This window comes from Dipodomys spectabilis, unplaced genomic scaffold, assembly GCF_019054845.1.
Source record: "Dipodomys spectabilis isolate Male_0828 unplaced genomic scaffold, ASM1905484v1 ptg000051l, whole genome shotgun sequence".
In the NCBI taxonomy this organism is placed as follows: Eukaryota; Metazoa; Chordata; class Mammalia; order Rodentia; family Heteromyidae; genus Dipodomys; species Dipodomys spectabilis.
In genome coordinates this window covers 14,436,494-14,461,304 of record NW_024870728.1, presented here as the reverse complement: position 1 = coordinate 14,461,304, position 24,811 = coordinate 14,436,494, and the positions used below count along the sequence as shown (strand labels likewise).

The 24,811-nt window shown below is 46.6% G+C and overlaps 1 protein-coding gene across 1 annotated transcript in view; it reads right to left on the bottom strand.

Annotated features, from left to right (window-relative positions):
• The window catches only part of Mreg (melanoregulin), a 49,886-nt gene extending 25,434 nt beyond the window's left edge, over window positions 1-24,452 (bottom strand). The window contains exons 1-2 of the mRNA XM_042679174.1: window positions 24,183-24,452; window positions 353-512 (exon numbers count right to left, since the gene is read on the bottom strand). Coding sequence (XP_042535108.1) covers window positions 353-512; window positions 24,183-24,274 — 252 coding nt within the window. The 5' untranslated portion in view covers window positions 24,275-24,452. The remainder of the gene's footprint in view (window positions 1-352; window positions 513-24,182) is intronic.
• Between the last annotated feature and the right edge of the window lie 359 nt (window positions 24,453-24,811).

Sequence of the window (24,811 nt, the reverse complement as noted above, 5' to 3'; positions counted from 1 at the left end):
GCCTTGTCTATGGGGTGTTGCAGAGACAATTAGACTATGAGATCTCTGACCTTAGGACTTGTTTGATCCACTGATGGATCCAAACTTTGAGCAGATTACTGGGAGGGGTAGAACTATGGAAGACAGAGCCTGGAAGGAGGAAATAAGTCTTTGTTATCCTTACGGGCTGTATCCTGCCTCTCCCCTCCCTCCTACAGCTGTGTACCACTTCCTACCTACCATGATGTAAGCTGATCTGCCCCATGACATCAACCCAGCCATGACGGACTGAAACTATGAGCAAAATAGAGCTTTCCTCCCTTGAGCTGTTTATTCAGGGATTTTGTCCAATATAACAAATACAGGTGCTTACCTCTGAGTCTTTGGCCTTCTGGTTACGAATGACTATCAAATTGTATAGCATTCTGTCATCATCTGCCTCAGTGTGGGACACGTCATGAGGAAGACTCCATAAATTCTTTTCATCATCCCGGGCCAGCATTGCTCCAAATGAGGAATACGGGTTGTTATCACTGTGGTATTAAAAATACAAAAGAGGATAAGGATCTTGTTTTATGTAAGCAATACATTCTATATCATATGTATATAACACACAATATAAATAAAAGTATATAATATATAAATACATGTACATTTATAATAAAAGATCTAGTCATTAATAATTAAGCATAACACTACAATGAAACAAACAAAAAGTAAATAATCACTTACTTAAAAAGAATTTTTATTAGTATATATCATTGAGCAGGATGGGCTTCATTGCAATATTTCTATCTATGCATACAGGGTAACCACATCAATCTCATTCCCACTATCGCTTTCCCTTATCCCCTCTCCCCTCTTCTTGAAACAATTTCAACAGGTTTCATGGTTCTGTTTTCATACGTGCAAATAAAGTACTGTGACCATTTTCATTCTCATTCACCCTCTCTCTTTGCCTGCCCTCCTCCTGCTGGTACCTACCACAGAACAGGGCTAGTTTAATTTTCCTGTCTTTTTTTTCATAATGTTTAGTGTATATTAATTGTTCCATTGAGCTTCACCACAGTATTTTGCAAGTACATACATATTACAATTTATTCATACTAACTCTCTCTATTGCTCTCTTTCCCCATCTCTCCTTGCCTTGTATTGTCCAACATCTTTCAGTGAGATTCCTTATACACATCTATACAGATATATACCTGTATACACACCTAGATGTATACACACCGGTATTCTATATTATTTGTCTTCTGTCATTCTCTTTCACTCTCCTCCCTCCCATTCTCACAGTTTAATTATGCTGTGTTTGTGTGTGTGTCTGTGTGTCTATGTCAGTGTGTGTATCTTTTAAGTCTAGGTTCCACAAATGTGTAAAAACAGCATATGCTGCTTATTGAGCTTGGCTAATCTTGTTCAACAAGATGATCTTCAGCTTTATTTGTTTTCTCATGAGTGACATAATCTTATTTTTCTTAAAACAGTAATATTCCATGATATATATATATATACTATATTTTCATTACCTATTCAGCAAGCAGTTGTTGGGAACCTTGTGTGATTCCATAGTTTGGCTATTGTGAACAGAGTTGCAATAAACATGGGTATTCGAGCATTACTCATATATGAATTTACTTTCCTTGAGATACATGTCCAATAGTCGTATAAAAGGGTCATAAGTGGGTCTATTTTCCATTTTTTGAAGAAATACCATATTTATTTCTGTAGTGGTGGCACTAGTTCACATTCTCACCTACAGTGAGTTGGAATCTGAGTGGAATTTTTATTTACATTTCCTTATGGCTAAGAATGTTGCTCATTTTTTCATGTATCTAATAGCCATTTGTACTTCTTCAGAAAAAGGTCCAATTTATTTAATCAGATTATCTATTCTTTGTTTTCTGTTATCTTGTTATCTGTTCTCTTACAGTTTAACTTTTTTAGCTCTTTGTATATTCTGGATATATTATCCATTGAATAGTCCATTGACTAGTTGTCTCCCACTCTGTGGGTTATCTTTTATCTCTTTTAAAATAGAAGAAAACAGATATAACCAGAAATGTGGACAGAGGTAATGACTACTAGTAAACATGAAATTCAGCAACAAATTCCCCAAAAAGGCCAAAAAAGAAAATCCAATGGGGAACTAAATAACTGTGTGACTAAAATGAAACAATTAACATGAAGAGGGGAACTCTTGTGTTCAAAGATACACAATAAACCTGGAAGTACATGTTGTATAATACCTAGCAAAGGGGCTGGGAAGGTGGTTCAGTGGTAGAGTGCTTGCCTTGCATGCATGAAGCCCTAGGTTCAATTCCTCAGCACCACATAAGCAAAAAGAAAAAAGCCAGAAGTGGCGCTGTGGCTCAAGTGGTAGAGTGCTAGCCTTGAGCTGAAGAGCTGAAGAGCTGAGAGACAGCACCCAGGCCCAGAGTTCAGGCCCCACGACCGGACCCAAAAATAATAATAATAATATCTAGCAAAATACAACAAGAAGACTAAACAATGGTCCTGTTTTGAACATTTGTTTCATGACTCTTCATTTATTAGGCAGTACTCATGTTTGGGCATACATGGTTAGAGATGGAGCATCATACCTAGTGTCCATACATCACCTTCAGCCAATAACATGGCACAGGACATGGTCATGCTGGGGCGACTCACTTCATCTACTCATGCCTATAAAGCACTGACTGCACCTTAATCACCAGGCTCAGTAAGACTGAGCAGCACGGAGCAGTTTCCTTTCCCTGGACTTCACTGGAGTCAAGGATGAGAAATACATTAACGAACAATCACATGCCTATATAATTAAACATGGTGATAAGTGCTATAAAGAGGGCATTTGGGAGCCATGAGAGCACATAAAGACATTAAGAGAAGTAGAGGGAGACATCAGGCAGGCATGGAGAAGGGAGGCTCGTGCCATAAGAGCACGATACTATAAGCAAAGGAAGCAATGTACTGCAAGGCCCAGGGTGGGAGAACGGCAGGGAAGAAAGAGTCATTGCTAGAGAAAGAAAGGGAAGCTACGGTGGTAGCTTGGGACTAATCCGTGACTTCATAGGTCATACTTTTGTTTGTTGGTTGTTTTGTCAGCTGTGGAGCTTGAACTCAGGTGCTGAACCTAGGTGCTGCACTCTACCACTTTGAGCCACAGCTCCACTTTCAAAGGTCATGTTTCAAACATTCTTCTAGTGTGATCGTTTTACTAAAAGCAAGACAAGAGTTTTAAGTAGGATTGTGATGTGACACAAACAGGATTGTGTGTGTGTGTGTGTGTGTGTGTGTGTGTGTGTGTGTGCCAGTCTGGTGGCTTGAACTCAGGGGTTGGGTGCTGTTTCTGAGATTTTGTGCTCAAGGAAAATATTCTACCACTTACGTCACAGCTCCACTTCCATCTTTTTAGTATTCAATTGGAGATAAGAATCTAACAAACTTTCCTGTTCCCACTGGCTCTGAACTGCAATCCTCAGATTTCAGCCTCCTAAGCAGCTAGAATTACAGGCATGAGCCACTGGTGCCCAGAGGGGAATACATCTTTAAGAGATGTTTGCAGGGTGTGTGGAAAAGCTAAAATGGTGTCCGGAGAGAATTCAGGAGACTCATTATGATACAGGTTAATGAACTAGTGGCTTATACCTATAATGCTAGCTACTCAGGACACTGAGATCTGAGGATCACAGTTCAAAGCCAGGCTGGGCAGGAAAGTCTGAGACTCTTATCCCCAATAAACTACTCAGAAAAATCCAGAAGTGGAGCTGTGGCTCAAATGTTAGAGCACTAGCTTTGAGTACAAAGAGGCTCAGGGACAGAGGCAAAAAAAAAAAAAAAAGATACAGTGTAAGGGACCAGAGGTATAGCTCAGAGACAGGACACAAGGTTAGCATGTATGAAGCTCCATCACCACAACAAAGTGAAGAAATAAATAAGCATGTAATCTCTCAGGTGAGATTTGGCAAGTATCAGGATTGCAACGGAGCTGAACACAAGTACATTATTCAAGACCATGTGATGTAGAAGTAAGGGATTTGGGATAAGCCGGTAGGGGTTGTGGGGGGAGGTGACTGCCAAGGGGGCAGGCGGAGGCAAAGACCAAGCTAGGCTCTGGTTTAGTTGCCCGGATGGTGAGTGCTGTCAGTCTCTGAGGCAGAGCCAGAATGCCCTCATGGACTTGTGATGGCCAAAACACCTGCAGGTGTGATATTAAGAAACTACAAATGAAGACAACACAAGAGGATGCCCAGATAAACAAATGGCACCCGTCAGAAGCCATTGACAGGTGGGCTGAAGGGAAACCGCAAGCTGCTCACCACCATCACCGTCAGAAGTAAGCACTAAGGACATCTCACAACAGGAAACAAGTACCAGTCACCAGATTGAGGGTCAGTGGCAGGAAGTGACCCAGCAAGGGAGGAGCCCCAGGGGTAGGATGATGGGGTACAGATTAGGCTGCCAGTGAAAGACCTCAGACTTGAGAAAGATAGCCAAGGCCCATGTGGAAAAGCTGGGGCAAAAGGTGAGGACAGGATGTGGGTGCCAAGGCCAGAAGGAGTCAGACATCTGGGCCAGCACAGGACCTGGGGACTGGGTGCTTCTAAAACCCATCTGGCCCGGTCATAGGACAGAGATTGAGGGACAAAGCGCAGCTTAGGAGGAGTCAGACCCACAGCAGCCACACTTTTCTTGCTGTGTTCTTACCCAGGCTCACCTAGCAAGTCATAGGGTTCCATTGCCTGATCCTCAAGAGCAACCAGCCGATGCTCATCACAAGTCAGGAGGATTGCAGCACAAGGCCAGCCCTGACAAAAAGTCAGCATGATTCCATCTCATAAACAAACCCAGAATGGTGGTAGATATCTGTCATCCCAGCTATGAGGAAGAGGCTGAAGTCCAGAGGATTGCAGTTCAAAGTCAGATGAGACAGAAAAGTCTATGAGGATCCATCTCTAAAGTAACCAGCAAAACATTGGGCTGGAGGTTTGGCTCAAATGGTAGAGTTGCCAGCCATGCGCAAGAAAGTTAAGTGTGAGGCCCTGAGTTCAAATCCCAGTACCACAAATACATATGTATATACTATACATATATATGCATATACTATAGTATATACATATGTGTATATATATAATGTAGTGGGTGCTTTGGAAACTAAAAACCAAAAAGGATGTTGTCTCTTTCCAAAGCTGACTATAATGCAATAGCGTGATTTTCTTTTAAAATATACAGAATACCATAGGAGCACAAAGAAAAAAGTGACAAATCACACCAGACAAGAAGGAAGTTCAGGGGTTGGGAAGGTGGCTCAGTGGTAGAGCATTTGCCTTGCATGCTTGAGGCCCTGGGTTCTATTCCTCAGCACCACATAAGCAGAAAAAAAAAGCCAGAAGTGGCGCTGTGGCTCAAGTAGTAGAGCACTAGCCTTGAGCTGAAGAGCTGAGGGACAGCGCCCAGGCCCAGAGTTCAGGCCCCACAATCGGACCCAAAAAAGAATGAAGTTCAAAAGGTTTTATGATGCCACGAAACGGAAACAGGAGGGTTTTTTTCTTTTATATATATATTTTTAATTGTAAAGATACTGTACAGAGGAGTTACAGTTACATGAGTAAGGTAATGAGTACATTTCCGATCAAGCATCGTTACCCCCTCTTTTGTTTTTCCCCACTATCCCTTCCCTTCCCACCTCCCCAACTCCCTACCCCCACCTCCAAGTTGTAAAGCTTGTTTTCAACATAGTGTCTGGTACATCTCATTGTATAAGAGGGTTTTTTTCTTTGTTGCTGTTTTTGTTCTCCTTTCTTTCTGTCTTGTTGTTCTTTTGTCTGTCTTGGGGAGGGTTAGGAGAGGCACAGAAGTTGAGGGACAAAGGGAGAACAATGCAGCAGTGGCACTCACTGGACACTAGGTTGACCATGCACTATACAACTTGTGGGTGGAGATGGGAGGGGAAAACGGAGCGTGAGGGAAGAGGTGTCCAAAAGAAATGTCCCAAAAGAAACGTACTAGCCAGGCGCTGGTGGCTCACGCCTGTAATCCTAGCTACTCAGGAGGCTGAGATCTGAGGATCACGGTTCAAAGCCAGCCCGGGCAGGAGAGACCGTGAAACTCCTATCTCCAATAAACCACCAGAAAATCGGAAGTGGCGCTGTAGCTCAAGTGGTAGAGCGCTCTCCTTGAGCTGAAGAGCTGAGGGACAGCGCCCAGGCCCAGAGTTCAAGCCCCACGACCGACAAAAAAAAAAAAAAAAAGAAAGAAACGTACTCATTAACTGACTTATGTAGCTGTAGCCGCTGTGTACATCACCTGTATGATAACAATTTTAAAAAATGTTTTACAGGTTTTATGGAGACGAGTGTAGACAGACCTGAGGAGGAGCGAGGGCCGGAGCAGGCCTCCGATGCCCCTTGGCTGAGGCATTCCATGCGTTTGCACATGTGCACTAGGGTGGGGTGCATGGGAGATAGGACAGGAAGACAGAAAGCTAACTTGGAGTCAGCCTGAAGAAAGAACCAGGCTAAGTTTTTCCTGTAAACTGAGACAAGTTACCCAAAGGAGTTTGGGGGTGTGTCAGGTCTGGGTTGTGGAGGAATACTGGATGTAGCAGGTACAAGGAGATGTCTCAGAAACTGTCACAATGAACTATCCCTGGAGTGGAGGGCCGGTGTGGTTTTCAGGGCTACTCCCTGGGTGTGTGTGTGTGTGTGTGTGTGTGTGTGTGTGTGTGTGTGTGTGTGTGTGTGTGTGTGTGTGTGTGTGTGTGTGTGTGTGTGTGTGTGTGTGTGTGTGTGTGTGTGTGTGTGTGTGTGTGTTGTGGGGGGGGTACCCTCAGGGCCCCAGTGGAGCAAGAGTGCAGGAAGAGATGGTCCCCAAACCAACCACAACCACAGCACTACCCTCAACCTTCAAGGAAGATCGTTGGAGTGTGTGAGGGCTGGTGTTCAATTGCTAAATAAATACAGAATTAAATTTAAATTAGCCAGGTACCCATGGCCCATGCCTGTAATCCTAGCTACTCAGGAGGCTGAGATCCTCAGATCTCAGTTCAAAGCCAGCCCGGGCAGGAAAGTCCATGAGACTCTTATCTCCAATGAACCACCAGAAACCAGAAGTGGTGTTGTGTGGCTCAAGTGGTAGAGCGCTCGCCTTGAACTGAAGAGCCGAGGGACAGTGCCCAGGCCCAAAGATCAAGCCCCACAACCCACTAAATAAATAAATGAAATTTAAACTACATTTTGGTTAATTAAAATGAAATGGAGGAGGGTGTGAGCAAGAGAAAAATGAGAGGACAGATCGCAGCAGTATCCAAGGGTTTAAGGCAGCCCCGAGGTGCCATGGAGAGGGACGAGTGGGGGAATGGAGTGGAGAGGGCAAAGGAAAGAAGAGGGACGGCTGGGGAAGGAGGGGGTCAAAAGATCAGATAAGCCCTGGGCGGGTACCCTAGATGGCCCTGGCTCACGTGCAAGCCACCCTGCCTGCACCACAGCTCAGCACCTGCACAAGGGCTCCCGCCTTCCACCTGCCAGGAGAACTCCCCCACTTGGCAGACAGGAACCGAAGATGTTTGGGTTGTTTGTTGTTTGGCTTCCAGAGCAGGCTGGCAGTGTGTGAGGCATGGCAGGGGCTGGAGCAAGGACAGAGCGGCTGCTCTTGCCTGATGGGTAGCTAAGGCAAGCTGGGAGCTGTGCCCTCCCTTGGTATCCGGCTCCCTTGTATCCAAACTTTGGGTCCGATTCCTCCTCAACTCTGCATGCTGGCCTGCTTACTTTTTTTCTTTTTTGGGTCCTTCATGGGGCTTGAACTCAGGGCCTGTGCTCTATCCCTTAGCTTTTAGGCTCAAGGCTAGTACTCTACCACTTCGAACCACAGCTCCACTTCCAGTTTTGGATGTAGTTAATTGGAGATAAGAGTCACACGGACTCTCCAGCCCAGTCTGGCTTTGAACCTCGATCCTCAGATCTTAGCCTCCTGAGTAGCTAGGATTACAATCTGAGCCACCAGCGCCCGGCTGCAGGTGGGTGCCTGCCTGTCTAAGATTCAGGTGGCTTAGCCCAAGACTTACCTAACCTATCTTATCCCCTCTTCAAGACTAAAGACATTGTTAGGAAATGGAAAGACTAGGAAAAAATTATATTAAGTGAAGTAAGCCAAGCCCAAAGAAACATAGGTCCCATGATTTCCCTTATTTGCAATATCTAGTATATGTATGAGTCAAGCAGAAAAGGTCAGATAAGGTGATGTTAGGAAAATGAACCCTAAGATATGTATTTTAAATGTTTTTTTTTCTTTCATGCATTTGTTTCTAACGCAATTATAAGATTATTTCTTTGTTGCTTTGTATGTCCCTCCCCCACAGTATGACCCCTGCTTTCATTGTATTTGATGTCGGTATAATTTGTGGAGGGGAAGGGGAAAAACAAGTCGTTTAAAGAAGGATACAGGTGGACCTGTTGCAACAATGAGAAGTACAAGTTGTCATGTCAAAAACGAACTTTACAACTTGCTGGGGGGGGAGGACCAGGTGGGGGGAGAGGGAGGATGGGAAGGGATGGGAAGGGTAAACAAAGGAGGAGGCTACAATGCTTGATAAGAAATGTACTCACTATCTTGCACATGTAATTGTAACCCCTCTGTACAGCATTTTCACAATAAAAAATAAATAAATAAAATTTTAAAAAAATTTTAAAAAGACTAAAGACAGTAAGAGTAACTAAGGTATTTTCAAGCTTTGGGGGAAACTCAGGACTTCCTGTTTGCCAAATAAGCACTTGGTCACCGAAAGCCACACCCGAAGCCCTTTCCTTCTTGGGTATTTTTCAGATCGGGCCTCACATTACTGCCTAGGGCCTGGCTTTGGATCATAAGCCTCCTCCAAAGGCTCCAAAGAAGCCAGGTTTATGGATGTGAACCACCATGCCCAGCTAATTAGTTGATATGAGGAGGATCTCACTAGCTTTTTTTTTTTTTTTTTTTTGCCTGGGCTGGCCTTCAGACCTGATTCTCCTGCCTCTGCCTCCTGAGTAGCTAGCCTCAATTGTCAGCTTCGGCAGGTGTTACAAAATCCTGTTCTAGAAAATTGTGAGTGGAGCCAGAGAAGTCTCTAGTCATCACCCTGCACCTGCAGTCGCTTTGGACTCCAGGAACGGGGGAGTGTCACAGACAGGTCACACAGGAAGCGCATGCATGCTCCATACTGGGAGCCATGGCCACAGGGCAGGAACTGAACTCCACACAGCCCCTTCCTCAGGCAGGGCATGTCATCTTATGGGAGCCAATTTGCCCCCTGGAGCCGAGAGTAAGGTGGACACATTTAGAGTCACCTCCCAGAACTAGAAAGGAGATCATAATCCCCCCAGACCACAGCTCCTCCACGCCTGATTATCATCCTCCGCCCTCTGTCCTCTCCTGGTATAATCAGCGGAGGTCTTGTCAGTACCTCTAACAATGGCTGAGATCCTTCATCGATCCCAGCTTCCTTGTAGGGCCACACTGTTACAGTGTTTTTCCTTGTCGTCATTCTCCCACACATACACACACACTAGTTTACAATTTAATGTCTAGGATGAGTGACAAACCTCATTTCTTCTGAATCCCCTCCCCTGCACTGCCGGTCAGGCCTCCGGGCTAAGACTCAAGTAACAGCTTGTCCTGGGACTCAATCTCCAAAGGTAAGGACTAGCATGCATCCTCCTATGCAGCACCTGGGACAACCCCGGTATGTAGGGAGGCTCCCCAGACAAACCAGCAAAGGCCCCAGGGCGTCTCCCAGGGACCCCGCCATTCTGGAGCCCTGCACCCCTGTGTGCAGCTTCACCAAGACCTGCAGCACAGCCCCAAGGCCACCGTCAGCTTAGCCCCATGAAACCTTAGCCCTCTCCTGCCTTGCATTTCCTTCCAAATGTGTTAACTTTTTAAAACTCTTGGCTTACTCTCCTGGTTGGTAAATTTCTCCAGGCAGGGATTCAATCCAGAACTTCCTCTACACCTCCACATGCTTGCCTTCAAAGCACTCAGGAGTAGAGCAAACAGAGCCGGGACCCTAACCAAGAAAGGAAATCCCAGTCTTAACTCACTGATAACACCTTCTAAAGGGCCCCAGAGAGGCAGGGAGGAAATGAACCAGTATGAGCTTGAATAAGCCATACAGAAAACACTTGCCTTGGAATAACTGAGCCACTTTCTGCTTTACTGAGCTTCAGTTTCTCTTCCAGTATTAAAGAGACTTTCACAGCTGCCTTTCTGGCAGCTCTAGCTCTCTGATCTGCTTTTCTCCCCTCTTCCTTCCATTCCTCTCTCCAGTCCTACCTCTCTTTCCTGGTTCCCTCCCTCCCTTTCTCCTCCTTCACTCCTCCCCCTCTTCCTCTTCTCCTGCTTTCCCTCCTGTCTCACCTCTAAATTGATTCCTTTCTTCTGAATTAGTATAATCCTTTTCTTATCTCCCTTGATATCTCTCTCCCTTTTCTCTTGCTGCCCGTTTCTTCTCTCCAGCTAACTCATTAATCTGTTTTGTCTTTCTCCTTTCTAGCTACTATCCCTGTTTCTCTATATCCCACCCTCTTAAACACACACACACACACACACACACACACACACACACACACACAGCAGAGAGTGAGAAAGAGAGAGAGAGAGAGACAAGACAGACAGGTAGACAGACAGACTAATCAATGGTTAAACACCCACCTCAATCCTTAATCTACAAGCTGGAGGGTAGTTCACAGGAAGGTTAAAATACAACCAGTTTAGAAGTGCTTGTTTCCAGAGAGGTACAGTACTCACCTCCTGAGTCCTCCCGCACTCCCCACCCCTACCCCATCTAGCCCTGCCTAATTAGGAGCTGTGTTCCCAGTGTCCCCTGGTCGCAGATCCCAGGGGATGGGGTGGGAGAGGCTAGAAGCAGCCGCTGCTGTAGCTGTCCCTGCAGAGCAGGGCCTCTGCCCTGCAAGCTCCGCCCTCCCAGGCCTGCTGCTCCGCCAGCAAAGCCTCCGTCCCATTGCCTCCTATACTGGGCATCTCAATTTTGCCACCCGGCTTCTGGCTGGTTAAGATGAAGACGAGGGCTGCGGACTCTTCGAGCAGCTCCGGAAGTATCTGGCCATAACCACTGGGCTCTCACTGTGTTGCATGTTCTATTCCCACGCGTGGCCTCCGCCCCCCAGGTCTTAACCTCAGCACTCTCCAGCAGAGAAAGCATCCATCCACCTTGTTCTACATAGGCTAGGACAGAACAAAATCTAAAGCAAACAGCCTGAACAGATGCAACAGCTTGGGAACCCCAGGGAGCCCAGACCAAGAAAGGGCTTCCAGGCCTGTAAAGAGAAATCAGTGCAAAGGCCCTGAGGTGTTGCCCCAGAGCTCAGAGCAGACAGAAGGGAGGGTGGGGCTGTCAATCAAGAGCTTCACTTTCTCTTCACCCCCCCTCCCCCCTGACTTATAAAAGGTTGGGAATAAAGTCAGAGCCAGCTGCTTTGCCCCCCCCCCCCATCTATCTGCTGATGATAAATATTTAATTAGCCTCAGGCATTTGAGAGCAGCTCTGAAGTTTCAGCCTCAGCTGAAAGCTTCTTTGGTCCCAAAAGGTAAGCGGAGGGGTGTCCAATTTCAAGCCATTCCCACCAGGGAGCATCAAACCCAGGGCCCTGGGAGTCTGTGTTAGGAGCTTGAGAGATACCTGAAGCTCAGGGCCAGGGTCACAAAGAGCTGCGTTAGTTACCAAAGGGGGGAGGGAGTGGGGAGGGAGTATCTTGGCCACTATCTTGGTCAGTGTGGATGAGATTTAGAAGGCCTGAAAATACAGCTGCTGGCAAATGCCGGCAGTGACCTGACCTCCCTGGCCCTTCCCATGGGCAGTGTGTCACCCAGCATTGGGGTAAGAGTGGAACTCAGAAAAAAGCAAACATGACGGCCCGCAGGTGGTTCACGCCTGTAATCCTAGCTAGTCAGGAGGCTGAGATCTGAGGATCATGGTTCAAAGCCAGCCAGGCAGGAAAGTTCGTGAGACTCTTATCTCCAAAGAAAACCAGAAGTGGCGCTGTGGCTCAAGTGGTAGAGCTGAGGGACAATGCCCAGGCCCAGAGATCAAACCCCACAACCGACAAAGATGAAAAAAGAAAAGAAAGAAAGAAAATAGCAAACAGATTGAACTTGCAGGGTTAAGAAACACATCAAGACCATATAATTGTAACTCCTCTGTACAGTATTTTCACAATAAAAAAAAAAAAAGAAAGAAACACATCAAGAGACTGCTGGCTACCCCGTTCACCACCACCTCCTTCACCCTGAAGGCCTTGGGTGAGTGATCCCCACAGCACCTGGCTAGCCCTGTCTTCTGGATCTTTCCCTGCCTCCCTTTAAGACACCTCACCCTGCAAAAGAACAGGGCAATCTAAAATCCCCCTTCCCTCTCTCCCTCCCTTCTTTTCTTTTCCCTTCTTCCCTCTCTCCCTTCTTTTCCCTCCCCCCTTCCTACTTGTCCCTCCCTTCCACCTTTCCTTCCTCCCTCCCTTCTTCTCTTCCTGTTCCTTTCCTTCTTTGCCTGCTTTCTCTCCCTTCCTTTGGTCCTCCCTTCCCCTCCTTCCCTCCCTTTCTTCCTTCCTTTCCCTCTTTTCCTTCCTCTCTTCCCCTACTGTCTCTCCCATTTCTTCCTGTCTTTCCTTTCCCTCTTTTTCTGTATTTCCTTCTGTCTCCCATGTTTTTGTTCTCTCTGCCACTTGTCCTTTTTCTAACCTATCTGACCCAAAATTTACACACTTTAACACCAGTTTTAAACTTTGTTCTGCAACAGGTTTTGCTTTATATTGTTTTTGTCCCAGTCCTGGGGCTTGAACTCAGGGCCTGGGTGCTGTTTCTTGAGATTTTTAGCTCAAGGCTAACACTTTACCACTTGAGCCACAGCTCCACTTCTAGCTTTTGGGTGGTTAATTGGAGATAAAAGTTCAAAGCCCAGGCTGGCTTTGAACCATGATCCTCAGATCTCAGCCTTTTGAGTAGCTAGGATTACTGACATGACCCACCAGTACCCAACTACAATTGTTTTTGACTCACAAATAAAAAACAAAGACCAACCACACAGAAAAGGCTCCTAAATAATACCAGAACCCCAGCTCCGACCTGACTTCTGGTTTCAGACTTGTCATTTCCACTGGGACAACTAGGACCTAGCTCACATCCAACCTCCGCACCACTGACTGCCAGCAGCCCCCAGCTCAGCCAGGGAAGCTTCAGCACAATGTTGGTCATCCATCTCCCCACCCCTACTTCCACCACATCAAGAAAAAAAAGCCAGGTGCTTTTGGCCCACCTGTAATCCTAGCTACTCAGAAGACTGAGATCTGATGATCATGGTTTAAAGCAAGCCCCTCCATGAGACTCTTATCTCCAATAAACCATTCAGAAAAAAAGCCAGAAGTGGCACTGGGGCTCAAATGGCAGAGCACTAGCCTTGAGCAAAAGAAGCTCAGATATAGCACCCAGCCTCAAAGTTCAAGCCCCAGGACTGGCAAGGAGGAGGAGGAGGAAGAGGAAGAGGAGGAGCAGGAGGAAGAGGAGGAGGAGGAGGAGGAGGAGGAAAGAAGGAAGAAGAAAAAAGCTACGAACTTGAGGTTCAAACACTATAAACCTCAAAAGTACTAAGCCAAGATGTCCCATCTTTTACATTAGAATTTTTACAGTGATATTTTCACCAAGATCTATTTTTTTCTATGAATGCCTTATACCAACCTCTTCTTTTTTTTTTTTCCCCTGTTGGCCGTGGGGCCTAAACTCTGGACCTGGGCACTGGCCCTCAGCTCTTTAGCTCAAGGCTAGCACTCTACCACTTGAGCCACAGTGCCACTTCTGGATTTTTTCTGCTTATGTGGTGCTATGGAATCGAATCCAGGGCAAGCATGCATGCAAGGCAAGCAGTCTACCACTGAGCCACCTTCCCAGCCCCACCAGCCTCATTCTTAAACAAAATAGCAAGCCAACCCCATCCTTTTGGATCCTTTAATTGTATAATGGTTTATTTTGTGCCAGAAGCTCAGCCTTGTAAGCTCAGGCTTACAAGGCCTGAGCACTCTCTTAGCATTTTTGGTCAAGGCTGGTGCTCTACCACTTGAGCCACATCCCAACTTCTAGCTTCTTTTTTTCTTTTTCTTTTTTCCTGTCATGGGACTTGAACTCAGGGCCTGGACACTATCCCTGAGCTTTTTTTTTTTTTTTCTTTGCTTTTTTGTTCAAGGCTGTTGTTCTACACCTTTGAACCGCAACTCCACTTCCAGTTTTCTAGTAGTTAATTGGAGATTGCAAATTAGGGGTCTCAAAGGCCTGCACAGGCTGCCTTCAAACTTCAATCCTCAGTCTCAGTCTTTTGAGTAGCTAGGATTATAGTGTGAACCATCAGCATTCAGCAAAGCACTGTTGTTTGTTTTTCTTTTATTATTATTGTTAGAGTAAATTAGAATCTGCCAGAAAACCATGCTGACATCCAAGTAGGAAGAACAAAGGAAAGGCTTATTGCCAGTGAGGGGACAGGCAAGACCCGGTCTCACCAGGTGAGAGGAAGTGAGAAGTGCCACCTATTGTCTCAGGTGACCTTTTATAACCTCTGGGATTTGGGGGGAATCTCACTGCCTTATAAGGCCATAGCTAGCCCAAAGGATGATCTCCCAGGGAAAGGGGGTAGGGGCTAATCATTTACTACATAGGCCTAGTGTTGCCTAGGGAAAGAGCAAGTTAAGTTAAGGCTTCTGGGCTAACAATTATTATTGTTAAAGAGTTGTACAAAGGGATTACAACTCCATTAGTCAGGTGATGAGTGCAATACTTCTTGGTCAGTGTCACCCCTTCCTTCATTTTCCCCCTCCCATTACTACCCTAATATAAATTAGATCCTTAAACGCTGCAATGTCTGTCACTTGCCAAAGTCCAGCCCAGGTCGATAGGTCAGCCGTGAGAGCAACCTCCCAGGGCTTTTTTGGCCTCTTTCACTGCCCAGAACATGTAAGTCACACTCCCCCAGTGGGGTCTTGTGTGGGCTGCTCTATCTGCCTCTGGTACTTCTTTCCAGATCCCCTCAAGTTTCCCTCCCTCCCCTCCTTCAAACACGAAGTTCTCCCCCAAAGCCCACCCAGACCTAACATGTAATTAAAATTGCAATGCCCCTCCCTTCCCTGCATTATGTTTGCTTTTTCTTACACATTTACTTTTTTCCTACTTAACTTACTGTGTTTACTGGGACCTTGGCCTGCCAACACCAGAGTGAAGAGAGAACTCGGCAGGTTTTGTTTGGTAATATATCTCAAGAACTTAAAGAGTCCCCCCCCCACAAAAAAAAAAAAAAGAACTTAAAGAGTCCCATCTGGCACACAGAGAATTGTCGATAAACATTCCCTGAATGAATGAACTCTTGTCTCCCAATTTCACAAGGCTTCAAGGCGTAGAGATCAGACTGGAATCTGTCTCCTTGCTCTCAAATTATGGACATTGTTCAGCTATGAAGGTAACCTTTGTGAAGGTCATGGGTTTACAGTCTCGTGGGAAGAAATAAATGTTTATGTCAGATCCTGACCAGAACTGAAGAAATGCACAATGAATAAGCTTCAGATAGAGGGGAAGGATACTGTTGTAAGAAGCATGCTCTGACAAAATAACTTTCAGCAGAGATCTAATGAAGTGAATTTCCAAGCAGGTACCCAATGGAAGAATATTCTTAGCAGAAAATGTCATTATGCGCCAAGACCCTGGGGCAAGGCTAAGTGTGGTATAGCTAAAGAACCAAGTGGAGTGACTTCATCCTTCAGTAGAGTAGAAGGATGAATAGTTTTCCTGATGTGCTGACTTAAAATCTAAATCATGGGGCTGGGAAGGTGGCTCAGTGGTAGAGTTCTTGCCTTGCATGCATGAAGCCCTGGGTTCGATTCCTCAGTGCCCGAAGTGGCACTGTGGCTCAAGTGGTAGAGCACTAGCCTTGAGCTGAAGAGCTGAGGGATAGTGCCCAGGCCCAGAGTTCAGGCCCCACGACCGACCAAAAAAGAAAAAAAAAATCTAAATCATATTCATCGTCCCCAACTAGAAACTATCCTAAGTCGGGAAGGATGAGGGGAATGGAACATACTACAAAGCAATGAAAGAATAGTGAAGAAAGCTGGCCACAACACAAGGAATCTCACAGACTGGGCAAAGAAAGTACTGTGAAAGAGAGCACACAGTTTTGTGCAGGGTTCAAAGCAAGAGAAACTAGAGTGTATCTTTGAGGTATACCACAGAGGTATTTAAAGAAATGAGGAAGTCACTCTCAGGAAGGTCTAGATCTGATCAAGGAGGAGGCAGCGGCTGGTAATAGCTATCCCTCACCTTGAATGGTATAAGGGCATGAAGTTGGGCACTTTCTAGTTTTTCTTTTCTTTTGGGAGGGCAGCCCAAGATGGAGACTCAAACTTGGTACCTGATGCTTTTGCGCACTGGCTAGTGCTCTACCAACTGAGGCATGCCTCCAACCCCTATTTCGCTTTTAATGTTTTTTTCAGGTAAGGTCTCCTCCTCCTTCTACCCAGCCCTGGCTCAGACCTTGAACTTCTCAGCTCTGCCTCCCAAGGAGCTGAACCATAGGTGAGTGCCACCATGCCCAACTTGTTGTTGAGTCTCACTAACTTTTTCCCAGACTGGCCCCAAACAGTGATCTTCCTATCTCCACCCCACAAGTAGCAGGGATTACAGGCATGAACACTAAGCCTTGCTTATATATATACTCTTTCAAGCAGAATTTACTTGTATATGAGTGTGTGTGTACACAGATACTAGAACATGAGCCCAGAGCCCTACACTCTTAGCTTTCTCACTGAAGGCTGGGGCTTCACCCCTTGAGCCACAGCTCCACTTCCAGCTTTCTGCTGGTCAAGTGGAGAGAGGAGTCTCACAGACTGTTCTGCCTAGCCTGACTTTGAACCTCGACCTTCTGATCTCAGCCTCCTGAGTATCGGGGATTACAGAAGTAAACCACCAGTGCCCAGAAGTCAGTTTTCAAACAAAGATGATGCAACTGCTTTAAGACCTCAAGAAGGTACCAAAAGACCTCCTGGATCACATGATGAGTGAGAAGAAGTCATTTCATCTTCTGGGGAACTTCCAATGCCATTTACACTGACTAATGCTGGTCACAAAAGGAAGAGGGAGGCTGCTGTGGGAGGCTGGAAAGTCAAGGAGGAAACCTTTACGAGGTCATGTCTGTCCTGGGTGCTAGAGACTCCCACCTTGTAATCCTAGCTACCCAGGAGGCTGAGATCTGAAGGATCACAGTTTGAAGCCAGCAGGGGCAGGAAAGTCTGAGACTCTTATCTCCAGTTAAGGCAGAAGTGAAGCTGTGGCTCAAGTAGAGCACTAGACCTGATCAACAAAGCTCAGGAACAGTGCCCAGGCTTTGTATTCAAGCTTCAGTATCAGCATAAAAATAAATATATATATACATACATATATATGCATATAACCATTTCTGTTCTTTCCATTTCTTTTTTTACTTTTTAATAACCAGGCAATGGCAATAATGCTTCTCAGTCATTAACAGTGAATGTGAATAAGAATTATACCTCCCTTCAGCCAGGCACCCATGGCTCACACCTGTAATCATAACTACTCAGGAGGCTGAGATCTGAGGACCACATTTCAAAGCCAAACCCAGGCCAAAAAAAAAAAGAAGTCCATGAGACTCTTACCTCTTACCTCCAATTAATCACCAAAAACACACAAATATGGAGCTGTGGCCCAAGTGGTAGAAGTCAAGTGACAGCACAAGGCACCAAGTTCAAGCCCCAGTACCTGCACACACACACACACACACACACACACACACACACACACACACACACACACACAAAGAGGCTTTCTTTTCATTGCTAGCACAACATTTTGACCCAGAGCATCAAGCAACATGTTATAGACAAATGGTCCTGCCACAGGCATGTGGGCCGAGCACCATACCAAACCTCAGCTCTCACAGAGATGCTGATACGGTGAATCTCACATGGTTCCATCCCTAGGTGACTTCAGTCTCACATATGATTCAGAGACTGGCTTTCTCTGCGACTTACAGACGCCTGGGTTATGATCAGACCAGGAGTCTTTCTCCAGGCCCCAACCTGCCCTATCTGTGTCCTGGGGTGAGCAATGCCCTTGCAAGAGCTGGGATACACCACTTGCCTAGTGGGTGTGAAGCACAAAGCCCTGGTTTCTATACTGGCCCTGAACAGGAGGGGGTGGAGAAGAAGGGGTAGAGAAGGAGGGGAAGGGAGAGGTAGATGGGAGGAGGAAGAAAGAGGAAGGGAAGAAAAGAGAGGGGGGAAATGGAGGGGAGGAAGTTGGGACAGGGAGAGAGAGAAAACAGGAGAGTGGAAGAGAGAAGAAGGGAGGAGAGGACTGGGAGAAAAGGAAGGGGAGAGGGGAAGGAAGAGGAAGACAGAGAGAGGAAGAGGAAGACAGAGAGAGGAAGAGGAGGACAGGAAGGAGGAAAGGGGGAGGGGAGGGGAAAAGGAAAGGGGGGAGAGATTAATGCTTGCTTGAGAATCAGCAGGCTGCTGAGCTGGAGATAAGAGCAGGATTCACCCTTTCTGAGCCACATTTCAGTCTCTGGGATCCTCTATTCCCTTCCAGTCACCTGGACTCCAGAAGACAGGCCTGTCAGCCTGGAATCCCTTCTGGATCACAAGGCCAGAGAGCCCTCCCTAAACAGAGGCCCTAAACCTCTCAGCTCATGTCAAGGCCCCAGCCTCCCACCCCCTACCCCCAGCCCTGGGCTCACAGGGTGGCTTTTGCTTTTTTTTTTTTTTTTTTTGCCAGTTGGGGGTCTTGAACTCAGGGCCTGGGCACTGTCCCTGTGCTTCTTTTGCTTAAGGCTAGCACTCTCTAGCAGTTGAGTCACAGTGCTACTTCTGGCTCTTTCTGTTTGTGTGGTACTGAGGAATCAAACCCAGGGCTTTATGCATGCTAGGCAAGCACTGTACCACTAAGCCACATTCCCAGACCTGAATATTATATTCCTTGTGGAAAGTAAAAGGTAAGTTTTCTGATTTTCTAAAATGCAAGGAATATATGCATGCTAGGCAAGCACTGTACCACTAAGCCACATTCCCAGCCCTGAATATTATATTCCTTGTGGAAAGTAAAAGGTAAGTTTTCTGATTTTCTAAAATGCAAGGAATAAGCCTGTGTGTGTGCATGTGCATGTACACTAGTATTATAGGATTTGAACTCAGGGCCTGGGCATTATCCCTGGCCTTTCTGTTCAAGGTTGATGCTCTGCCAGTTTTAACCCACACCCTCACTTCCTACTTTTTTTTGGGGGGGGGGGTTCCGGTCGTGGGGCCTGAACTCTGGGCCTGGACGCTGTCCCTCAGCTCTTCAGCTCAAGGCTAGTGCTCTACCACTTGAGCCACAGCGCCACTTCCGGCTTTTTTTTTTCTGCTTATGTAGTGCTGAGGAATCAAACCCAGGGCCTTAAGCATGCAAGGCGAGCACTCTACCACTGAGCCAACTTCCCAGCCCTTCCTACTTTTTTTGCTTTTTTAATTGGACATAAGAATCTCAAGAGCTTTCTTGTCCAGGTTGGCTTCAAACCTCAATCCTCAAATCTCAGTCTCCTGAGTAGGTAGGATTACAGGTGTGAGCCACAGGTGCTGGGCTAGAAATAGACTTTGAAATCAGATCGATATAGGTTCAAATGCTCCCTGCATTATTAGTGGTGAATATATTAAATTGTGAATATATTAAATTCTCTGAGCCTTAGGCTCTCCTTCTATAGATGGAATCATTAATATTACGCTCATTTTGGTCACCATAATGATTAAGTGACAATGCGTGAAAAGAAATCGCACACAGGAGCCTATGTGCAGGAAACACTATGCATATAAGGTTTAAAGCAGGGCTAGGCTCCCGTGGCAAGGATTATACCTGTAATCCTTGCTACTCAGGAAGCTGAGATCTGAAGATTGTGGTTCAAAGACAGCCTGGGCAGGGAAGTCTGTGAGACTCTTCTCTCCAACTAACCACCAAAAAAACCAGAACTGACACTGTGGTTCAAAGTACTACCTTTGAGCAGAAAAAGCTCAGGATCAGTACTCAGGCCCTGAGTTCAAGCCCCATGACCACCACCAACAACAACAACAAAATGTAAATGGCACTGTCAGACTGCATGTGAGCTAAGACCAAGAATTGACAAGGGACCCTGTGTGTTTTTAGAAAGTGCTGGAGGTAATAATAATCCCCATGTCCCCTTCTGACACCTCTTACCAGCACTGAGTCCTTAGGGGGTAAATCAAAGATGAAAACATCCTCCCAGAGAATAAAGAATTTAGTGCAGGGAAGAAAAAAAGGTATCTGTACAAAATGCTTCCCCCCCAAGTGAAAGAAGAAAAGATGACACCAAGAATTAAGTTGTCATAAAATAATAATTCTGACCATCTGGCTACATGACTTTACCCCATCAATATTTCAAAGCAAGGCTCTGAGAAGCAGAATGACAGTTCCTGAAAGGCTAGAGATGAAGTTACCTCATGACACAAAACCACTGGGTTCACCCAGGGGAATTGGGACCACATTTACACAGAAACCTGACCAGGATCATTCACAGCAGCAGTATTCATCACAGCCAAAAAAAAAAAAAGTGAAAAAGAAACAAACCCATATGTCCATCAACTGATAAATAATAAAGGCAATATGATACCTCCACAGAGGAGAATACTATTCAGCCATCAAAAAGAATGAAATGGGGATACATGCTAGAACCCAATGAACCTTGAAATGACAACACTAAGTACAAGAAGCCCTGTGTTATATGTTATATATACATATACAAAATATACAGAACTGGCAAATTGATGTGCCAAGAAACAGACATAGTAGATGAGGGTGGGAGGAATGAGAAGAGGAATGAGGTTGTGGGCCTGGGATTTCTCTGCGGTATGATAAAGATGAGATGACAGCAATGGGTCTACGACTTTGTATGTGCTTCTCTGAGTACCAGTGGCTGGTCAGGAGGCTGAGATCTGGGGACCACAGTGCAGTGTGTGTGTGTGTGTGTGTGTGTGTGTGTGTGTGTGTGTGTGTGTGTGTGTGTGTGTGTGTGTGTGTGTGTGTGTGTGTTTTGTTTTTGGCAAATAACACTGGGGCTGGTCAGGAGGCTGAGATCTGGGGACCACAGTGGGGTTTGTGTGTGAGTTTTTGTTTTGTTTTGGCCAGTCCTGGGCTTGAACTCAGGACCTGGGCACTGTCCTTGAGCTTCTTTTGCTCAAGGCTAGCACTGTACCGCTTGAGCCACAGCACCACTTCCTGCTTTTTCTGTTTATGTGATACTGAGGAATTGAACCCAGGGCTTCATGCATGCTAGGCAAGCACTCTGCCACATTCCCATCCCCAAGGATCACAGTTTGAAGCCATTGTGGGCAAGAAAGTCCATGACACTCTTATTTCCAATTAACCACCAAAAAAGCCAGAAGTGGAGCTTTGGCTCAATTAATAAGAGCACTAGCCTTGAGCACAAAAGCTCAGGAACAGCATGCAGGCCCTGACTTCAAGCCCCAGGCCTGGCACAATAAACAAGGATGAAAGGAAGATTTAAAACCAGACCTTCAGATGGTCTAGGTAGGAAAGAATGTGTAGGTCCCATAAATACAAAACACCAGTGCCCCACAGGCATGAATAAGCTGCCCATTGAAAAGGTGCCAGAATGACACTAAGCCACTCATAGCCACATGCTCAGAAGAGCAACCATGATACTTAATAGCTAAACTTTATTGAACTGCTTTACTATGTGTCTGACACTATATTAAACACTTGTTTCCTTCCATTTTTCACTGCAATCCTTTGAAGTATGTACCATTATCAGCCTCATTTTACAGATGAGGAAACTGAGGTTTAATACCCTATGCTCACTCACCCACATGGGTGACTCATTCCATTGCAAGCAGACTCATGGATGCCACGCTGAGCACCTCCCATGAGCACCTCCCACCAACCTGGCCCATCAATCGTGAAGTTCACCACTGGTATAAGACAGGGGAAGGTGTAGGTATGAAAATAAGCAAAACCACTGACTAAAGTAGCAATCTGAGAACATGAGAAATGGCCCAAAGCTCTGAGGACGAAGCTAAGCGGAAGGGTGTATTTCGTGGTAACTAAGAGCACTGACAAGTTGAGTGTATGTATAACCCAAACCTGAAATCCAACACAACTTGGTTTCAGCTTGCCCACAACAATCTAGAAATCTAAGTGGGAGTACTATTCTCAAAAGCAATTTTAAAAAACAATATGTGGATGGGGTATACATCACCGTATATACAGATAATACACATGGCATATATGTGCTTCCTAAACAGAGAAGAGCTGATGATAAACTCCTAAATCAGAGGGAGGAAGATGAACTAGGATCTTGTGATCAAACAAGACTGCTAGAGGAGACTTGGAAAAGTAGCTTGAGGAAGAGGTTACAGAAGCAAAGGTTTCTACCTCCCTGCCGGCTTTAAGTGCTGCGTGGATTCTTCCTACAGCACAGGGCACACAACGAATTATTAAGAGGGCACAGGTGGGCTGGGAAGGTGGCTCAGTGGTAGAGTGCTTGCCTTGCATGCATGAGGCCCTGAGTTCAATTCCTCAGTACCACATAAGCAGAAAAAGCCAGAAGTAGCACTGTGACTCAAGTGGTAGAGTATTCACCCTGAGCTGAAGAGCTGAGGGACAGCGCCCAGGCCCAGAGGACAAGCCCCACAACTGACAAAAAAAAAAAAAGAGGGTACAGGCAGGAAGGGGTTACACAAGCCTCCAAAATCAAGGGAAGTGTCTGGACTTGAAAGACTAAGTCATGATTTAGACAGTGTTATGAAAGTGGCAGGATCTTACCGGCATACTCTGTGTGTGTGTGTGTGTGTGTGTGTGTGTGTGTGTGTGTGCGCGCGCACGCGCGCGTATTGGTAGTTGAATTAAAGGACTGGGTGCTGTCCCTTAGCTCTTTCACTCAAAGTTGGCACTCTACCACTTGAGCCACAGCTCCATTTCTGGAGTTTAGTTTATTGGAGATAATAGTCTCATAGACTTTCCTGCCCTGGATGTCTTCAAACCCCAATCCTCAGATCTCTGCCTCTTGAGTAGCTAGGATTACCAGCACCCAGTGATTTACATACTGCTAAAGAAAATGGCTTCAGGATTTGCTTTAAAAAAAACCCTACTTCATACATTACTTCCTAGTTTTATTTATTTACCTTTATTTATTCTCTTTAAGTAGATTGTGCAAAGGCGTTGCCAGTGAACAAAGCGCTTTGAGAACACAATGTATCTTGATTCCTGTCACCCCTTTCAACATTCTCACCCATGTGTCTCTGTTTGTGGCCAGCCGGCTGGCAGGACTGGTAACTTAAATTCCAGCTATCAAGTCATTGTGTAAAAAAAGAAAGGAAGAAATCACAGCCCCGGGGGGGAAAAAAAACTGTGCAGAAGCGTTTCCTCACAAAGCCTCTTCGGAAACAGCCAGGGAGTACGACATAATCTCGGCCTCTAATGTCATAGCTCGGCCTCTAATGAATCCATGCCACCAGGAGCCGTGTGCCCCAGACCGCATATGCATTTTTCATGAGAAAAAATATTTTTCTTGCTTACAGAGATGATCTTTTTTTTTTTTTTGACAATAACACTGAACGATCCCGTAGCCAACTTCTTTGCGAGTGACAGAGAAATCCATCAGTGAAAAGCATCAGAAAGCCCCATGGAAACTTCCTTCTCTTCCCTGATTTCTCTGCTTAGGGACCTAGGCTAAGTTCTTAGCATATTCCACAAGCCTCATCTGGGTCTCCCTGGTTAAGAACGAAAGGAAAAGAAAAGAAAAGGAAAGGAAGGGAGAGAAAGAAAGAGAGAGAAAGAAAGAAAGAGAGAGAAAGAAAGAGAGAAAGAAAAAGACAGACGGAGGGAGGGAAAGGAAAGGAAGGAAGGAAGGAAGGAAGGAAGGAAGGAAGGAAGGAAGGAAGGAAGGAAGGAAGGAAGGAAGGAAGAAACAGAAAAGAAAAACAACCACCACCAACCACAAACTTCTTTCGCCCGGGGCTGTCAGTCTAAGACTCTTAACCCAACAGATCCCCGGGGCCGTGCGGGCGCCTCGGGTGACCCAGGACGCGGCGCACCTGCCCGGGCCGTCGCGGCCCCCGGCGGCCGCCCCACCGCCCACCCGGGCCGGCGGGCCGGGCACCCACCTGACCAGGGGCTCCTTCTCGGGCAGCGCGGGCTCGTCCCGGCACGGGCACGGGCAGCAGCAGGCGCTCCGCAGCCAGCGCCCCAGCCCCATGGAGAGCGCGGACGGCGGCGGCCGGGGCCGGGGCGGTGCGCATCACGCACAGGGGCGCGTGGAGGGCGCGCGGGTGGCTGGTGCGGCTTTTCTCTCCGGCTTTTTTCTTTCTTTCCTTCTCGGTCTTTCTCTCCCTACTCTTTTTAATTCCCCGGGCGCAAACTAGGGCGCATGCGTCCCCGGGACGCCCCTCTGCTGCCCTCTAAAGACGGAGCCGGGACTCCAGCCAGGTGCTACGCGCCGGGTCGGGAAACCCCAGCTATACTTAGTCCGGACGCGCTTCCCAGCGGCGGAATCAAAGGCCCGCCCCGCCCTCCCCAGCGGGGGTGGAAGGCGTTCTCCACTCGTCCGACCCCCGCGCGGGCCCGCTCCGCCCGGGACTCCAGACCCGAGCGCGCCCGGGGCTTTCTAGACTTGAATGCTGGCTGCGTGCGCGTGCGCGTGCGTGTGCGCGCGCGTGTACGGGGCTTGAACCCAGGGCCTCTCCCGCTCGCTTGCCTCTCCGGCTCAGGATGGGGACGCCACCGCGGGTGCCAC